General features: G+C 39.8%; 1 protein-coding gene across 1 annotated transcript in view; it reads right to left on the bottom strand.

Moving 5' to 3' along the window:
• Nucleotides 1-14,846, bottom strand: part of COL22A1 (collagen type XXII alpha 1 chain) — a gene marked incomplete at its 5' end in the record, with an annotated part of 125,127 nt that overhangs the window by 82,404 nt on the left and 27,877 nt on the right. The window contains 8 exons of the mRNA XM_015825724.1: nt 1,106-1,150; nt 1,587-1,646; nt 4,067-4,120; nt 8,577-8,630; nt 9,628-9,681; nt 10,311-10,334; nt 11,865-11,900; nt 12,841-12,894. Coding sequence (XP_015681210.1) covers nt 1,106-1,150; nt 1,587-1,646; nt 4,067-4,120; nt 8,577-8,630; nt 9,628-9,681; nt 10,311-10,334; nt 11,865-11,900; nt 12,841-12,894 — 381 coding nt within the window. The remainder of the gene's footprint in view (nt 1-1,105; nt 1,151-1,586; nt 1,647-4,066; nt 4,121-8,576; nt 8,631-9,627; nt 9,682-10,310; nt 10,335-11,864; nt 11,901-12,840; nt 12,895-14,846) is intronic.

The raw sequence follows: 14,846 nt of genomic DNA, 5'->3' as shown, positions 1-14,846 counted from the left end.
AAAAAAAAAAAAAAAAAAAAAAGATGCTGAGTCCCTAGAAGGAGTACAGCAAAGATAATAAGGGGTCTGGAGACTAATTTAATGAACAGTTAAGGGAACTAGGTACTATCTAGCCTAACAAAGAAAATAATGAGTGACTTGATAGCTGTCTTCTGATACTTGAGGGGTTGTCACAGAGAAGAGGGGTGACTGTTCGAAGTTACAATGGCACTGAAAAAAGTGACCCCCCCAAGCTACAGCCGAGCAAGACACCTGCCTGCCAACCCGGCGCCACTCTTCCTCCTGTCCGAGGTTTTTATTGTTGTGAGCATTTCTGTTGAGGATTGGCAGCGGGGGTGGGGTGGGGGGTGTTTGGTTTTTATTCTCCCCCCCCCCGTCTTCTGGGTGGTTGCAGCAGGTTTTGGTCACTTCACATGACCCTGGGACACTGTGACCGTCATAAATATGAATCAGTTGCCAAGCATCTGAATGTAAATCACAAGACCCTGGAGATGCTGCAACATTCCAGCTGATCGGCGCTTCTTCTGGGCTCACCAGAAGCACCAGGATCAGTGCTGCTTTCCAGCTGATTGGTGCTTCTTCAGGGCTCAGCTGGAGCCTGGCGCTGATCCTGGTGCTTCCACTGAGCCCTGACAGCCCTGAAGAAATGCTGATCCTGGCGCTTCCGCTGAGCCCTGACAGCCCTGAAGAAATGCTGATCCTGGCGCTTCCGCTGAGCCCTGACAGCCCTGCAGCTCCAGCCATCTCTCGCTCAGGCTTGTGCGGTGCTGCCACCGTTCAGCTCATTCCCCTCCCCCGCTACCACCTTTCTAGGATGGTCGCATACCACCTGCCAGGTGCCAACGTACCACAGGTGGTACCCGTACCACTGGTTGAAAAGGCCTGTCATAGATAAGGACTGGAGGCATATGGGCTGATGCTAGCAAATGATAATAGGACTAACTCATAGTCTTATTACTCTTTTTAATTATCTTAATACCTTTAAAAGCAACATTTTAAAGGCAAAATACATCCTGACCTAGGAGGAAGCTGTTTGAATATTTTAACTATATATCCACCCAAATGCACATGTATTAGCACTGAAGATTCTATGACATGAACTCACGGGTGGTCCTCGTTCACCATTTCTGCCAGCTTCTCCAGGTTGACCCTAGGACAATACAAAACACAGTAAAAACAGAATGTAATATTGAGGTTTCCCTGGTGTTATCTGCCACCCCTTCTCAGCCAGGTCCCAGCAAAAGCTCCTATGGCACTGGTGGCGAACCTATGGCACGGATGCTAGAGGCGGCACTCAGAGCCCTCTCTCTGGGCACGCACACTGCCGCCCCAGTCCTAGGCCTTCAGCTGGGTTTTATAAAACCTTTTCGCTTTAGGCCTCCACCGCTGTGTACAAAAAAAAAAAACAAGTTCAATCAATCAGTCAATTTCAACTTCTCGCGGGAAAAAAAAAAGATCTTGCAAAGTTGGAATTGATTGATTGAACATTTTAGTCCCACCCAGTCTGCCGTTACCACTGCAGCCATGCCCACCCAATGGACCACGCCCACCCAACGGGCCACACCCAGCCAATGGGCCACACACACCTGGCACCCAACGATGCANAGTCCAGGAGAACCAGAAATTCCAGGAGGTCCTGGGGGACCCTGAAAAGAAATTGAGAACACAATTACATTAAATTGTAACCTGTCCAGAGTCATTGCTTGAAATGGGCGGCTATAGAAATTGAATGAATGAATGAATGAATGAATCCATCAATAGATTTTTTTTCCACAAGCATTGTTTCTAATTTTCCATTTTAGCAATTTAATGAATAACTGTTCTTTACACACTAGAAGTAGGATGTCTCTTCTCTATGTACTACTTTTCCTACCATTATAGTTTTATGGTGCAATTTGCCCAGAAAACAATTTAACCGATGGGAGAACTGAAAAGTATAAATAATAAAAAATGAGTTTTTATTGCTTTATTCAATGTAAACCACCTTTTTTCTGCCAGTGAATGGCACTTGAGTGACACCTGTCTTTTCAGAGAAATGAAAAGTGAGCTAAATAAAGTCAATACTCGGCATTATTCTTCTGTGAATTGTTGAAGACAAAATCCACTCTGATTCACAACCAAGAAGTGATTAGCATATAGCAATATTTCTCATATTCCCCAAATCCATTTGTGCTCTTGTTCCAGAAGAAGATATAGGTTGCCTCATCTTGAACCTGCTTAAGTAGGGGTTGGACTAGAAGACCTCTGAGGTCCCTTCCAACTTTGTTATTCTATTAAGAAATACCTTTGAACTTCTTCCCTAGTTCCAATCTCCTCTAAATATATATATTGCTAGATATATTTGGTGGTTTTTTTCCCCCACCTCCTGCTCCTCTCTCCACAAGCAACTCAATTTACTCGAAGTTTTATAGTAATTAAAAAAGCCTAGCCAGGCTAAAAGAGAAACCGAGTTAGCAAAAGGTCAGTCTTAACATCGGAAAAGGTAGAGCTTTTTAAGATTTGTTCTTTGTTGTTTGGGTTCATGTCACATTTCAAACTGTAATGAGAAAATGTCAAGGTGGATGTTTTCCTCAGCTTCTCATTCTTGTTCTTTTTTCGGTAACTAACATGGAATGAAAATCTAATGAAAAATAAAAGTCCAAAGAAAAATAAAAAATAAAAGGCCAGGCTCTTCTTGCACAGTGATCACAAAACAAGTCATGATTTATTTTTTTTTAAAAAAGTGAATAATTCATTGGAGTAGTTCACACTAGGTAACGTATTGTAGGTTTTGAGCCTTCTCCAAGAAAATTCAGACAGTAAATTCTCAAAGCCTGGAATTTGTGTTTTGATATTCTTTAAAGCAGTGGTTCTTAATGTGGGCGATATTGCCCCCCAGGGGGCGATTTCATTTTTCAGGGGGGCGATGGAACTAAAAGGGGCGACAAGGGGGCGAAGGAACTAAAAGGGGCGATATGGGGGCGATGGAGCGAGAAGTTTTGGGGACACTTTTGAGACTTTTTCGTACAGTGAATGGCTGTATATCTGTCATACAAAAACATCAAATCGCTCGCTATTAGTGGACTGAATTGTGTTTTCAAATATTCCTCCAACTAGCTTCAGTACAGAACGTCATACATATGTGAATATGCATCGCTTATCTTCATGTGCGTTGCGCAGCAGCCTCTACCCATACAGTGGCACGCCATTAGCCAGAGTATGGGAGATATGGAAAAAAGACTGGAAATAAATTATTTGCATCGATATGTCCTGATGACAATTTTAAAGAAAACAAAACAAAGTGTTTGCATAAATTGAAGAATTATTTCCTATGTTGTGATTGAGAGGTTATGTTGGGGGAGGGGGGCGATGACAACTTCCTCATTGGCTCAAGGGGGCGATTTGTTCAAAAAGGTTAAGAACCACTGCTTTAAAGCATCATTTACCCAAGGGGCATTCTGCCCTCTGTGTGTAGATCATTTGCACTTCAAAGGGCAATTCAAAGTGTGTTAAGATATTTAAATGTAGTAGTTGGAGCAACGGGGTTGTGCAATGAGGCAGAATACACAATTGTGGTTGATTGTTACCAGATTGTTATCCATGTGAGGCAATTTGCGCTGTGATTGGTTGGTGTGGGTGTGGAGGGGGAGTTTCCCTTTTTTCCCGCCTTTTTCTTCTGTGTGTCTTGTGTGCTCTGTGATTTACCTCATGATGCTCCTCTTTGCATGACTATCTATTTCGCTGTAGATATTGATGCAAAATATATTTATTTATATAAAACTACAATTACTTGTCAGCATCTATGACTTCATTTAGACACCGGCCACACAATTCCCTGACAAAAGTGTAAACAAATGGCTTTGGGAATTTTGCCTGAAGTCAAGAACCAAATGCATTTTGTATACGTAGTCACGGAGGGCCTTTCAAGTAAACCAAGTTCAGTAAATAAAACAGTACAGAAGCTGACATTCAAGTTTCCACATTGGAGAAGAGCTTCCTGATCTTATACATTGCAAACATTATGTAAGCTTGATTTCTGAGCACCTTGGACAGAGATCAGACTCGTATCCCTTTCAGTCTTACTTACAGCAGGTCCAGATAATCCATCAACTCCGGGGAGACCTGCTTCTCCTTTCTTACCCTAGAAGAGAGGATTGAAAGTTATGAATGGCATCACGAAAAGAAACAAGCTGAACTGATTATTTGACCCATTCATTATGAGTCATAAAGTAAAACTAGATTTGAAGTAAAACAATTCCTTGGGTTCAAGGGGTCTTCTTAATTTTACAGCACCTGCTTTACACAGAATTTATAATCCTTGATTTTGATTAGCGTTAGGGTGCTGCAACATATAATAATAATAAAGTTGGAAGGGACCATGGAGGTCATCGAGTCCAGCCCCCTGCTCAGGCAGGAAACCCTACACCATTTTGGACAAATGGCTGTCCAGTCTCTTCTTAAAAACTTCCACTGTTGGAGCATTCACCGCTTCTGGAGGCAGGTTGTTCCACTGGTTCATTGTTCTAACTGTCAGGAAGTTTCTCCTTAGTTCTAGGTTGCTTCTCTCCTTGATTAGTTTCCACCCGTTGCCTCTTATCCTGCTTTCAGGTGATTTGAAGAATAGCTTGACTCCCTCTTCTTTGTGGCAGCCCCTGAGATATTGGAACACTGCTATCATGTCCCCCCTCATCCTTCTCTTTGTTAAACTAGACATACCCAATTCCAGCAGCCTTTCCTTATATGTTTTAGCCTCCAGTCCCCTAATCATCTTTGTTTCTCTTCTCTGTATTCTTTCTAGAGTCTCAACATCTTTTTTACATCGTGGTGACCAAAACTGGATGCAGGATTCCAAGTGTGGCCTTACTAAGGCATTGTAAAGTGGTATTAATACTTCACATGATCTTGATTCTATCCCTCTGTTAATGCAGCCCAGCACTGTGTTGGCTTTTTTGGCAGCTGCAGCACACTGCTGGCTCATATTTAAGTGATTGTCCACTAGGACTCCGAGATCCCTCTCACAGTTACTACTACTGAGCAAGGTACCCCCTATACTACACCTGTACATTTGGTTTTTCTTGCCTAAATGTAGAACCTTACTTTTTTCACCATTGAATTTCATTTTGTTAGATAGCGCCCAGTGTTCAAGTCTGTCCAGGTCCTCCTGTATCTTAAGCCTGTTTTCTAGAATGTTAGCTATTCCTGCCAGCTGTCATGGTTCCGAAAGTAGAAGCTCTTCAAAGAACTTTGAGGCATTGTTTTCCTTAAAGAATCTTTTTAATTACTACATAGCTTCAGCACGTACATAGTGAAGCCAAAAACTGAATTCTCCTCCCCCCAATCACTCGTAACAAAGCATAACTCACTCCTTCATTTAACAATCATCAATCACATTCTCCAATTAGTTTGAAGTGTGAACTTTCCCTCCCGTATCTCCTCTGGTTACAATTAACCTTGAAAAATACTGTACTGAAATATTGTTATGGCTAACTATTCCCCATGTACATCCTTTCCCCCCTCCCTTCCAACACTATCTAACTTTAACTCTAGAAGTAATACACAGGTTAAATAGGGAATGTCTGCTTCTTCATATATTGTCAAGCAAGAACATCCGATGTCAGCAGCCTTGACAACATGTTTCATGGGGAGCTTTCCTTAAAAAAAAAAAAAAGGTGTCCAGATATTTCAACTGGACCAAAATGCAGCAGCCATATTGGACTAGAAAACCTCCAAAGTCCCTTCAAACTCTGTTATTCTGTTACTAGGAAAAATCAATGAAAATTCATGAAGGAATTGTTGGTGCTATGTTGCAATTTAAGTAGAATTTGTCAGCCACGATTAGATTTTTGACATAACAATTGCTTTGGAATACTACCATCTGTGTGGTTTCCACACTGGGCTCAAGGCATTTTTTGTGCAAAATACAATCCAAATGAACAACACGAGTAAACGAGAAAAAAAAATGATGTTTCTTTTTGAAAGAGTCCGTGTTCCTCTCATTGCGAGCAGGGCTATTAAACAGATCCTCTTTGGCTTCTGTAAAATGAAGGAGCTAAGAAAAATAAACCTGTAATTCAGTACAGATTTATAGCACACAGGGGAAAGTTTAATCTCATTTCTATATGAGAATGTATTATCCCAGAGTCCATTGCATTATTTTTTATGGGTTACCTAGTACAATTTTCATTACTATAGCAGAATAGAATTACGCCAGGAAAAAAAAAAAAGAATGAATTCTCATTCTGCACCCAGAGTGTAGAAACCAGCAATTAAAAACAATGACCCAGAGAGAGAACCATAGGGAAAGGAATGAAAGGGAAGAAGATGGTTCAGATTTAAACTCAACCAAATAAGTATTCTAACAGAGAAAACTTTAATTGAACCGGATATTTTATTCCAAGATAATACAAAGAATTTGGGAACGAACTTTCAAAGCCAACCAACCCCCATAAATATTATCTGTTCTTGTGTCAATGTCTATGCCACGTTTCTGTTTCCTCCTAAAAGAACACACGGTGTCATTTTTTTTTCTGCCTTCCTTTTCTGCCTTCCTTAACAAAAAGATTCTTAGATCACTCATAATTGTAACGGTGTTTAGCAAAAAGATTTCTTTCCTTGTTTCAACATTACCTAAGGATAGTCTCAAAGCTGCTTTTCCAAAAGGGAACTGGACTTTGTCAGGTTTTTTTTCCTTGAAAATGTTTCACTTCTTATCCAAAAAGCTTCTTCAGTTCTAACTGGATGGTGAGGAATGGAAAAACTTATATTCTTTGCAGTCATCTGGTCGTCTCAATTTATACTCTGATTCAGGTGACTTGAGGATACAGATAAACCCCCAAGTGGCCTCAATGACCCTCAGATGACTGCAAAGAATATAAATCCTTAGAATATAAATCCAGTTAGAACTAAAGAAGCTTCTTGGATGAAAAGTGAAATGTTTCCAAGAGAAAAAAAAACAAGTTAGTCCAGTAGACTTTTGGAAAAGCAAACCATGACCTGGATGATTGAGTATCTCTATACATATCACCTAAGGATAGTCTCCAATGTATTGTTTCTATTAAGCTTTGTCACTCATGACCTTGGTGAAAAACTAGCAGCAGAATTGCATGTTTATCCACTTTTTCAGAATAGCCCCAAATAGGATCAAAAATGGATCTTTAGCAATGAAAAAAAATCCAAAATTTTCTTTCTATAAAAATCTATATAAGTAAAGTACAAGGAAGAGAAAAAAAAAACTTTTGAAGGATTCGAACACACGGTGCCTAGGATTTAAGAGCTAGTAAGCATTCATAAAAATTACTACTCACTAGATAGCTTAATCCTCATTAGTGAATGTCTCTATAACTCTTATAAAACTTGGCTGCAAGTTTTATAAGAGTATTTACAGTACTGTTCAAAAATCTATCAAGAGGAGTATAATGAGATTTCCTATTAGGCTATGTCCTATTACTTAGTTTGTGTATTCTTAAAGTAAGTTTTATAGACAAGCGAGCAACCTGCTTGGTGTATAAATATGCTGCCCATCTCTCTGGTGATCTATAATATATTCCACGTCTGCCTATTGTAAATACACAGATTTATCAGCATGGCAGCACATACCTCTTTCATTTTACTACTATATCCCTAATGATGCTCACATAATGATTTGCTGTGTGGGGGTCATTCTAAAGTCTTATATCATCCACCCTCCTCTTTCTGTATTGATCAGCAAAGAGTACAGAGCCAGCCCTAAGGCAGAACATGAATGCAAGAACACATTCTCAGAATTGGCAACTATCATTGGGGATTTCCTGTTACATCTCAGGAAATAAGAGCTATTATAAATCATGGATACCAATAGGCAAGAGAGAAGAGGAAAATGAACTCTTTCTACTGGAAACTTGGCAGTCTCAAGTGGTATCTCCGTTCCAAACCTGTTCCATAAAGTTTTAAATTTACATTGCTGCACTATGTTAGCACGAGAAGAAATAAGTGATTTTTAAAGTCTTTGGAGATTGTCTCAAAGCTGCTTTTTCAAAGTGCAACTGGACTTTTTGCTTCTCATCTAAGAATGGTGGAGAAAAGAAAGATTTATATTACTTACAGTCATCTGGTTGTTGGTCCTCTTTCTGAGAATCATTGAGGCCACTTGGCAGTTTATCTGTGTCCCTCTCTCTCAACAGGAGGGGAGTAATACGACACCACCTATCTCCTATTTACAACATAGTCCTTTCAGCAGTTCCAAGAAGGTTCCACACCCATTTGCACTATTCAGGTGACCCTGAAGGCACAGATAAACCTCCAAGTGGCCTCAATAACTCCCAGAAAGAGTCTTAACAACCAGATGACTGCAAGAAACATCTATCCTTTCATCCTCCACCATTCAGTCAGAACTGAAGAAGCTTCTTGGATGAGAAGTGAAACATCTTCAAGGAAAAATAAAGTTCAATTGCCTTTTGAAAAGGGATCTTTGGGACAAGTGATTTTTAAAATTTTCTAAGCTCAAAGCAAGAAAAGGGGGGAAAATGGTAACATTTTTTCTTCTGAAATAAAATAGATAACTTTGTTAGGAAGGAGAGGTTTTTAGATGGAAGCCTCTGAAAACAAGAATGATTGCTCACCCGTAGACCTTGTAGACCTGGAGATCCCATCTTGCCTTCTGGTCCAGGTGGTCCCTGAAAACAAGATATATTTTTTCCTTTACATTGCATACAGGCCCATTGATATTAAATGATTTCTATTTTGGGTGGATGCCATGGGAAAAAAAATAGCTATCCCCTATAACATGAACCAAAGCAATGGGATCCAAAACACCCCCTCTTAAATAGTGATATCCAAATGAGAACTCTGCTAACAGAGTGACAAAGATTTACATAGGAGATAGAAAAGGTGCATCAAGAGTGATGGATAATTATTTTAGTTTATTTTATTTATTAGATTTGTGTGCCGTCCTTCTCATGTAGAGGTGAACTCCGGGCAGCTTACAAACATTAAAAACTGGTAAATATTAAAACAATAATAATAATTTACAGTTAAAAGATTGGGGGATTACACAGAGGAGGTGAGGTCTTTTCTTAATCCGATAGGCACCTCCAGAATGGTGCTCCCCCCCATTGGTACCCCAGGCCAACTTTGTAATGAAATTATAAAGACAAGTAAAGCAATACAATTAAATATGTCCCTACCTTCTTTCCACTAAGCCAGGGGTAGGCAACCTTGGCTCTTTTATGACTCGTGGACTTCAACTCCCAGAATTCCTGAGTCAGTCATGCTGGCTCAGGAATTCTGGGAGTTGAAGTCCATGAGTCATAAAAGAGCCAAGGTTGCCTACCCCTGCACTAAGCTATACTGTTGATCTGAAAATCCAGTATTGTGTACTACAGTGATTCTCCTAGATATTTAACAGAAGTATTTCTCAAACCTGGTTTCTCAGATCATCACTGCATTATTTCTAACTTCAAAATGAAATGTAGTTGAGCTTCAGGTGATGTTTAATGTATTCTATTATTGTATACAGTAGTGTAGGAGATGACACTGTCTGAGCCCGAGGGAGGGGTCAAGCATGCCATCAGTTTGGAATCCCCTCACGCCCATGAAAGATCTAAGTTCAGCCCTCCTGGCAGATAGGTTATTCAGATTACAAATAATTCATTCAGAAATAAAATTACTTACTGAAACACCAGGAGTTCCTGGAGGCCCCATCGGTCCCCGTGGGCCAGGAGCTCCCTATAAACAAATTTCAAAGTTAAAAAAGGCATGGTGAAGTTTTGCTTTGCATTTAAACTCTCCTGATGGGATGGATTCTGGGGTCTGAGATTTATAATATTTACTTTTCATCATTCTCTAAGTGGAAGATTTTTTTATTTTACACCTCAAGTTAAAACAACAAAAATAGCACGGAAGGTAAGTGTAGCATGATATTATCTGAGATGACTAGCATTTTTGTATCAAGTTTTTTAACATATTGACAAGATCCATCTAAAGTGCATAAGAATGAATCAAGGCTTTTGTTTCAGATACTTGATTGATCTGTTCCTTTTTACATCTATTAAGAGTTAATTGTTTTCTGGTGATTTTCTGGGGTGGGCCTTATCAAATGGTCTTGATTATGTCTGGTACCCCTTTTTTATTTTAATTAGATGCAGTTGTTTTATATAGTGGAAGGGTATGCAGAACCCAGCTTTTAAGTAGTGCATTGTATTTTTTTTGGGGGGGGGGTGGTCAGTTTTCCATGACTTAAACAATTAAGAGATAGAGATATCATGTCTGAGCACAGAGAGAATGAGTTTAAGTAACCTTGAAAATATTCTACCTGTACATGTATCACCTGTACTAAAGAATTTAGGAACACTTACTTGATCTCCTTTCAAGCCTTCGATCTGAAACAAACAAACAAAAAGATTATCTATGAAAAATGAAGGGAAAAAGAAGTCTAGCATTTTGGTAGTCAAGAGATAGTCTTTAGGGCAGTGGTTCTCAACCTTTTTAATGCCGCGACCCCAACCGGTCGTAAGTTGAGGACTAAACCGGTTGTAAGTCGAGGACTAAACCGGTCGTAAGTTGAGGACTTTCCCTGCCCGGGAGCACCGCGCATGCGTGGTTCCACCCCCTGCGCCGGCTGAGGCGTAGCTGGCAAGCGGCAGAGACGGAGCAGGCCGACCACCAGCTGGCCCAGCCCAAGGGAGGTAAGGCACCCGCCGGAAAAGGGGAAAAAATGGCGGACAAAAAAAATGGCAGACAAAAAAAATGGCGGACAGCCTTGCTTAGCGACCCCCGTGAAATGGTCGATCGACCCCAAATGGGGTCCCGACCCACAGGTTGAGAACCACTGCTTTAGGGTTATATAGGGATTATATCTGAGGTCCATATAGGTGGGTGGGGGGATGAGTGGAGGGAAGACAGTGAAAGACATTTACAGCATACAAATGTAAACCAAGCATATTATTGAAACACTAGTGATTAATTGTCTCAACAATTGTGTGAAATTACATTTGAGAAACTATTTCTATCTGACTTGGTGCCAACACTAATGACCACCGTGAGTAGCAAAGCTAAGAGTAAACTTACATACTATACATTGCTTCCAAACTGAATTGGAAGCAAGTAACTTATTTGCTATGACACAACTCTGAGTCAGCTACACTGTTTTATAAAACTACAGATTGGCCTGCATGGGGAATCTTCATAAGTGATGCAATTCAGCTTAAAAACTGGCGAGAGGTTAACCTATGAAATCTGTTTCACTAACCTGACAAAAAAAATGGTAATGACTATGAAAAATGAGACCATTTTGCTTTGAATTGTTATGTGAAATGGTCCTTTCAGCCTGTGGCATTTTATACATACTGAAATAACAATATCAGTAGTGAGATCTTAATAGAATTTGTAGGACAACTTCAGAACCCTTTGCAAAATGAACACATGGTAACAGCAGTTAGAGCAGTTCAAAATGTTATCCAACATATATTTTTTAAAAGTGGCCTATGTCCCATGTATAATCAAAGCATTATTACCATTAATGATCTATTAGGCTGATATCCATGTGTACAACATAAGTGATTTGCCTATCAATTTCTAACCTATTTCAGGCTTGTAAACTTAATCATAATCTTGATTAATGATCCTTAATCATTAAGGAGCATGTGTGAGGAATTAGCCTCCACTTCATTATTCCCACATTATTCCCACAAGCTCTCCTCAAAATTTCTTCCTCTTGATCCCCAACCTGCAAAGCATGACCAGTTGGACACATTCCAATTTCAGATTTATTTATTTTTTAGCCTTAATCCATGGACATTAATATGGCTTCCTTTTATCAAAGATAGGAGATGTTACAAATCCCACATCAATTCCAGAGAATTAATTTTTTCACCATCCCACGCTAAAGCTGTGCATAAAATAAATCTTACTGCTGAGCCTGGTTTTCCAGGAGATCCAATTTCACCCTATATTTGAAAAGAAATCAGAGACAAATAATTACATGGATGATCTGAAAGAGTCTCCTACAGCCTCCTTAACTAATTTATACTAATGTTTCTCAGCCTTTGCAACTATAGGGCCTAAACTGTCAGAATTCCTCAACCAGCATGGCTGTGAGAGCTGAAGTCCTTATCTCTTAAAGTTGTCAATGCTGAGAAACACTGATTTATAAAAAAAATTGTCTGGGAAGAACTGAAAAAGCCTTCCTAGACCTTCCTGGACAGCATAAACTGCTATTTGTCTCTATATATACTCCATAGATGTATCTTACCACTAGATCACAAGAATCACCATAAATTTCCAGTGTGGAATAAACAACAACAAAATGTGTAACCAAAAAGGAAAAGCTACATCAATGACTTATCCCTGTAGATTGCAGCTACTGAAATATGCAAAAACTACGATCATTAAAAATATGATTACGGTATTGGTGGCATAATGAAAATTATTGAAATAATATGGATTATGTGCCATCAAGCCAGTAAGAAACTCTTACGGACTAAATAGATTTTGTTCCTGATGATAAATGAAACCGAATGAATAAACTTGAATACAAGCAGGTTATAAATACCTATAGCCAGATATTTGCAGCATTTGTATAGAAGTTACTGTACAAAAATGAAGTAGAAAAGGTTTGGAGGGACTGCAAGCATAGGAACTGTTTAAAGAAGCAACATCTATTTTCAAACCTGAAAATAGAAAATTTTCAGGCATTTGCCTGAAAAAGATGCAGTTTTTTAAAAGAGGTTATTTATTTATGGTAGCTGTATCTTCAATGCATTTTTTTTTTAAAAAAAAGATGCATCTGCTTTCAAGCTTGCTGTCTCCTACACTCCAATTATTTTTAAAATAATTTTCAAAGCATGAAAACACATACATCATTCCTTTATATAATTCTCATTTTACCTTCTCTCCTTGTGGTCCTACAGGTCCAGGTTGACCTGGACTTCCTTTGGCACCCTGAAATAAAAATAACCAGATATCAAAAGGTGTTCAAGATAGTAATAAGCTTTAAAATAAAGACAAGGATCAGAAGAGATGACCATTGGGTTTTCTTAAAAGTCCCAGTAAAGTGAAGTTATATTACAACATAATGGAATATTTTCAGTTGGAAATAAATATTCCAATTTCAAATCAAAGCTGTGCTGTACTGTAAAATTGCCTCTAACATTGAAAAAGAACTGTTGTTTCTTATGAAAAAAAGATGTAAACCTGCCTGCTTTAAAGTTGAGTAATAATATGTGGGAGAAGTTTTTTGGTGGAACAAGTTTGTTTTAGCAGCAGCTTTTAGATGGGAGAATTTTGTTCTTTTAATTTGTTTTTGGAACATACAGGCAAATAAATCAAAACTGTACAACTCACTTTTGAAACCCTATTGTACTGAGACTACTAATTCATCAAGCTTACACTAGTAAACATACCAGACTTTCCACCCATCTAACAATATAAGAACTGTGTTGATTAGACTAATGATTCAATTAATCCATCATCCTGTATTCTTTAGTGGCCAGCTGCTTCTTTCAGTAAACTCCCAAGCATGGAATATTAATGCCAGAACCATAAACCTATATGAATGCAAAGAAGTAGTTATGGATAAATAATCCTGATAAAATGTTGTCCATTAGATCTTGAAGAGTCAGAAGCAAATAAGCAACCTAATCTGTTTTGCATGAATACAGAGTACAGAATGACAGAGTTGGTAGGGACCTTGGAGGTCTTCTAGTGCAGCCCCCTGCTCAAGCAGGAGACTCTATACCATTCCAGAAAAATGGCTATATAGTCTCTTCTTGAAAACCTCCAGTGATGGAGCATCCACAACTTCTTCTTCTTCTTTTTTTTTTTAGAAAAAAAAATTATTGTTTTTTTAGTTTTTCAAACAAAATGCTCAAGACACACCATGGTGTTAGGGTAGTCAAACATCCAAAGACAAAACATATATACATAATTCAGTCAATACATCTAATATTCCCTCTCTTTTTCCCTTAAGTAGCCTAATTTATTTAAAATAGTCCAATTCTAGCTTAAATTTATTCAACCTATACCTGTTTTTAAAGCTTTAGAAATTTACACTATCATAATCAAATTAACTTTAGCGGAGGGTGGTGTGATAGGTATGGTCGGTGGGAGGGGCAGATATGGCGGGAGCAGAGGACCATATCGGGTTTTGGGAGCACGCACACGCTGCTTACAAGCTTGTGGATGCTCCGATCCTCAGGGCTCTACTCGACTTCCAGGGACCTTAGATCCTCAGGCCCGGGACCATCGGCTGATGTTGTGCAATGCCAGGTCCGTGGTAAATAAGGCCCCCCTCATTCAAGAACTTATTCAAGAGGGGGGTGCGGACCTGGCAGGTATCACCGAGACCTGGTTGGGCATGGAAGGGGGAGTTCCCCTTGTTGATCTATGCCCACCGGGTTTCCAGGCATTCCATCAGCCGAGAGCCCGGGGTAGGGGCGGGGGGGTAGCGGTCATTATAAGGGAGAGCCTGTGTCCAAGGGAGGCCACTGTGCCTCAGATAGACGGTGCAGAGTCCCTCCTTGTGAAGTGGGGGCAAGGGGTGCAAGTGGGCCTGTTGATAATATACCTGGTCCCCTGCTATGTGTCAACGGCCCTGCCTGAGCTGGCTGACGTGATAGCCGGGGTGGCAGTTGAGACCCCCAGACTTATAGTCATGGGGGATCTCAACCTGCCATCGGCGGGCGAAACATCAGTGGTGGCTCGGGAGTTCTTGGCCTCCATGACGACCATGGACTTGACCCAATTAGTTCATGCACCCACTCACACGGGAGGACACACACTGGATCTAATTTTTGTCTCTGGCCAGTGGCAGAATGATCTGGAAATGGGGGAGATAATTATAGAGCCCTTGTCATGGTCAGATCATGCACTCCTTAGGATGGACTTCCGGACCG

Source organism: Protobothrops mucrosquamatus, unplaced genomic scaffold (assembly GCF_001527695.2).
Source record: "Protobothrops mucrosquamatus isolate PMUCROS unplaced genomic scaffold, P.Mucros_1.0 scaffold2771, whole genome shotgun sequence".
NCBI lineage: Eukaryota > Metazoa > Chordata > Lepidosauria > Squamata > Viperidae > Protobothrops > Protobothrops mucrosquamatus.
This window is presented reverse-complemented; position numbering and strand designations above follow the sequence as displayed.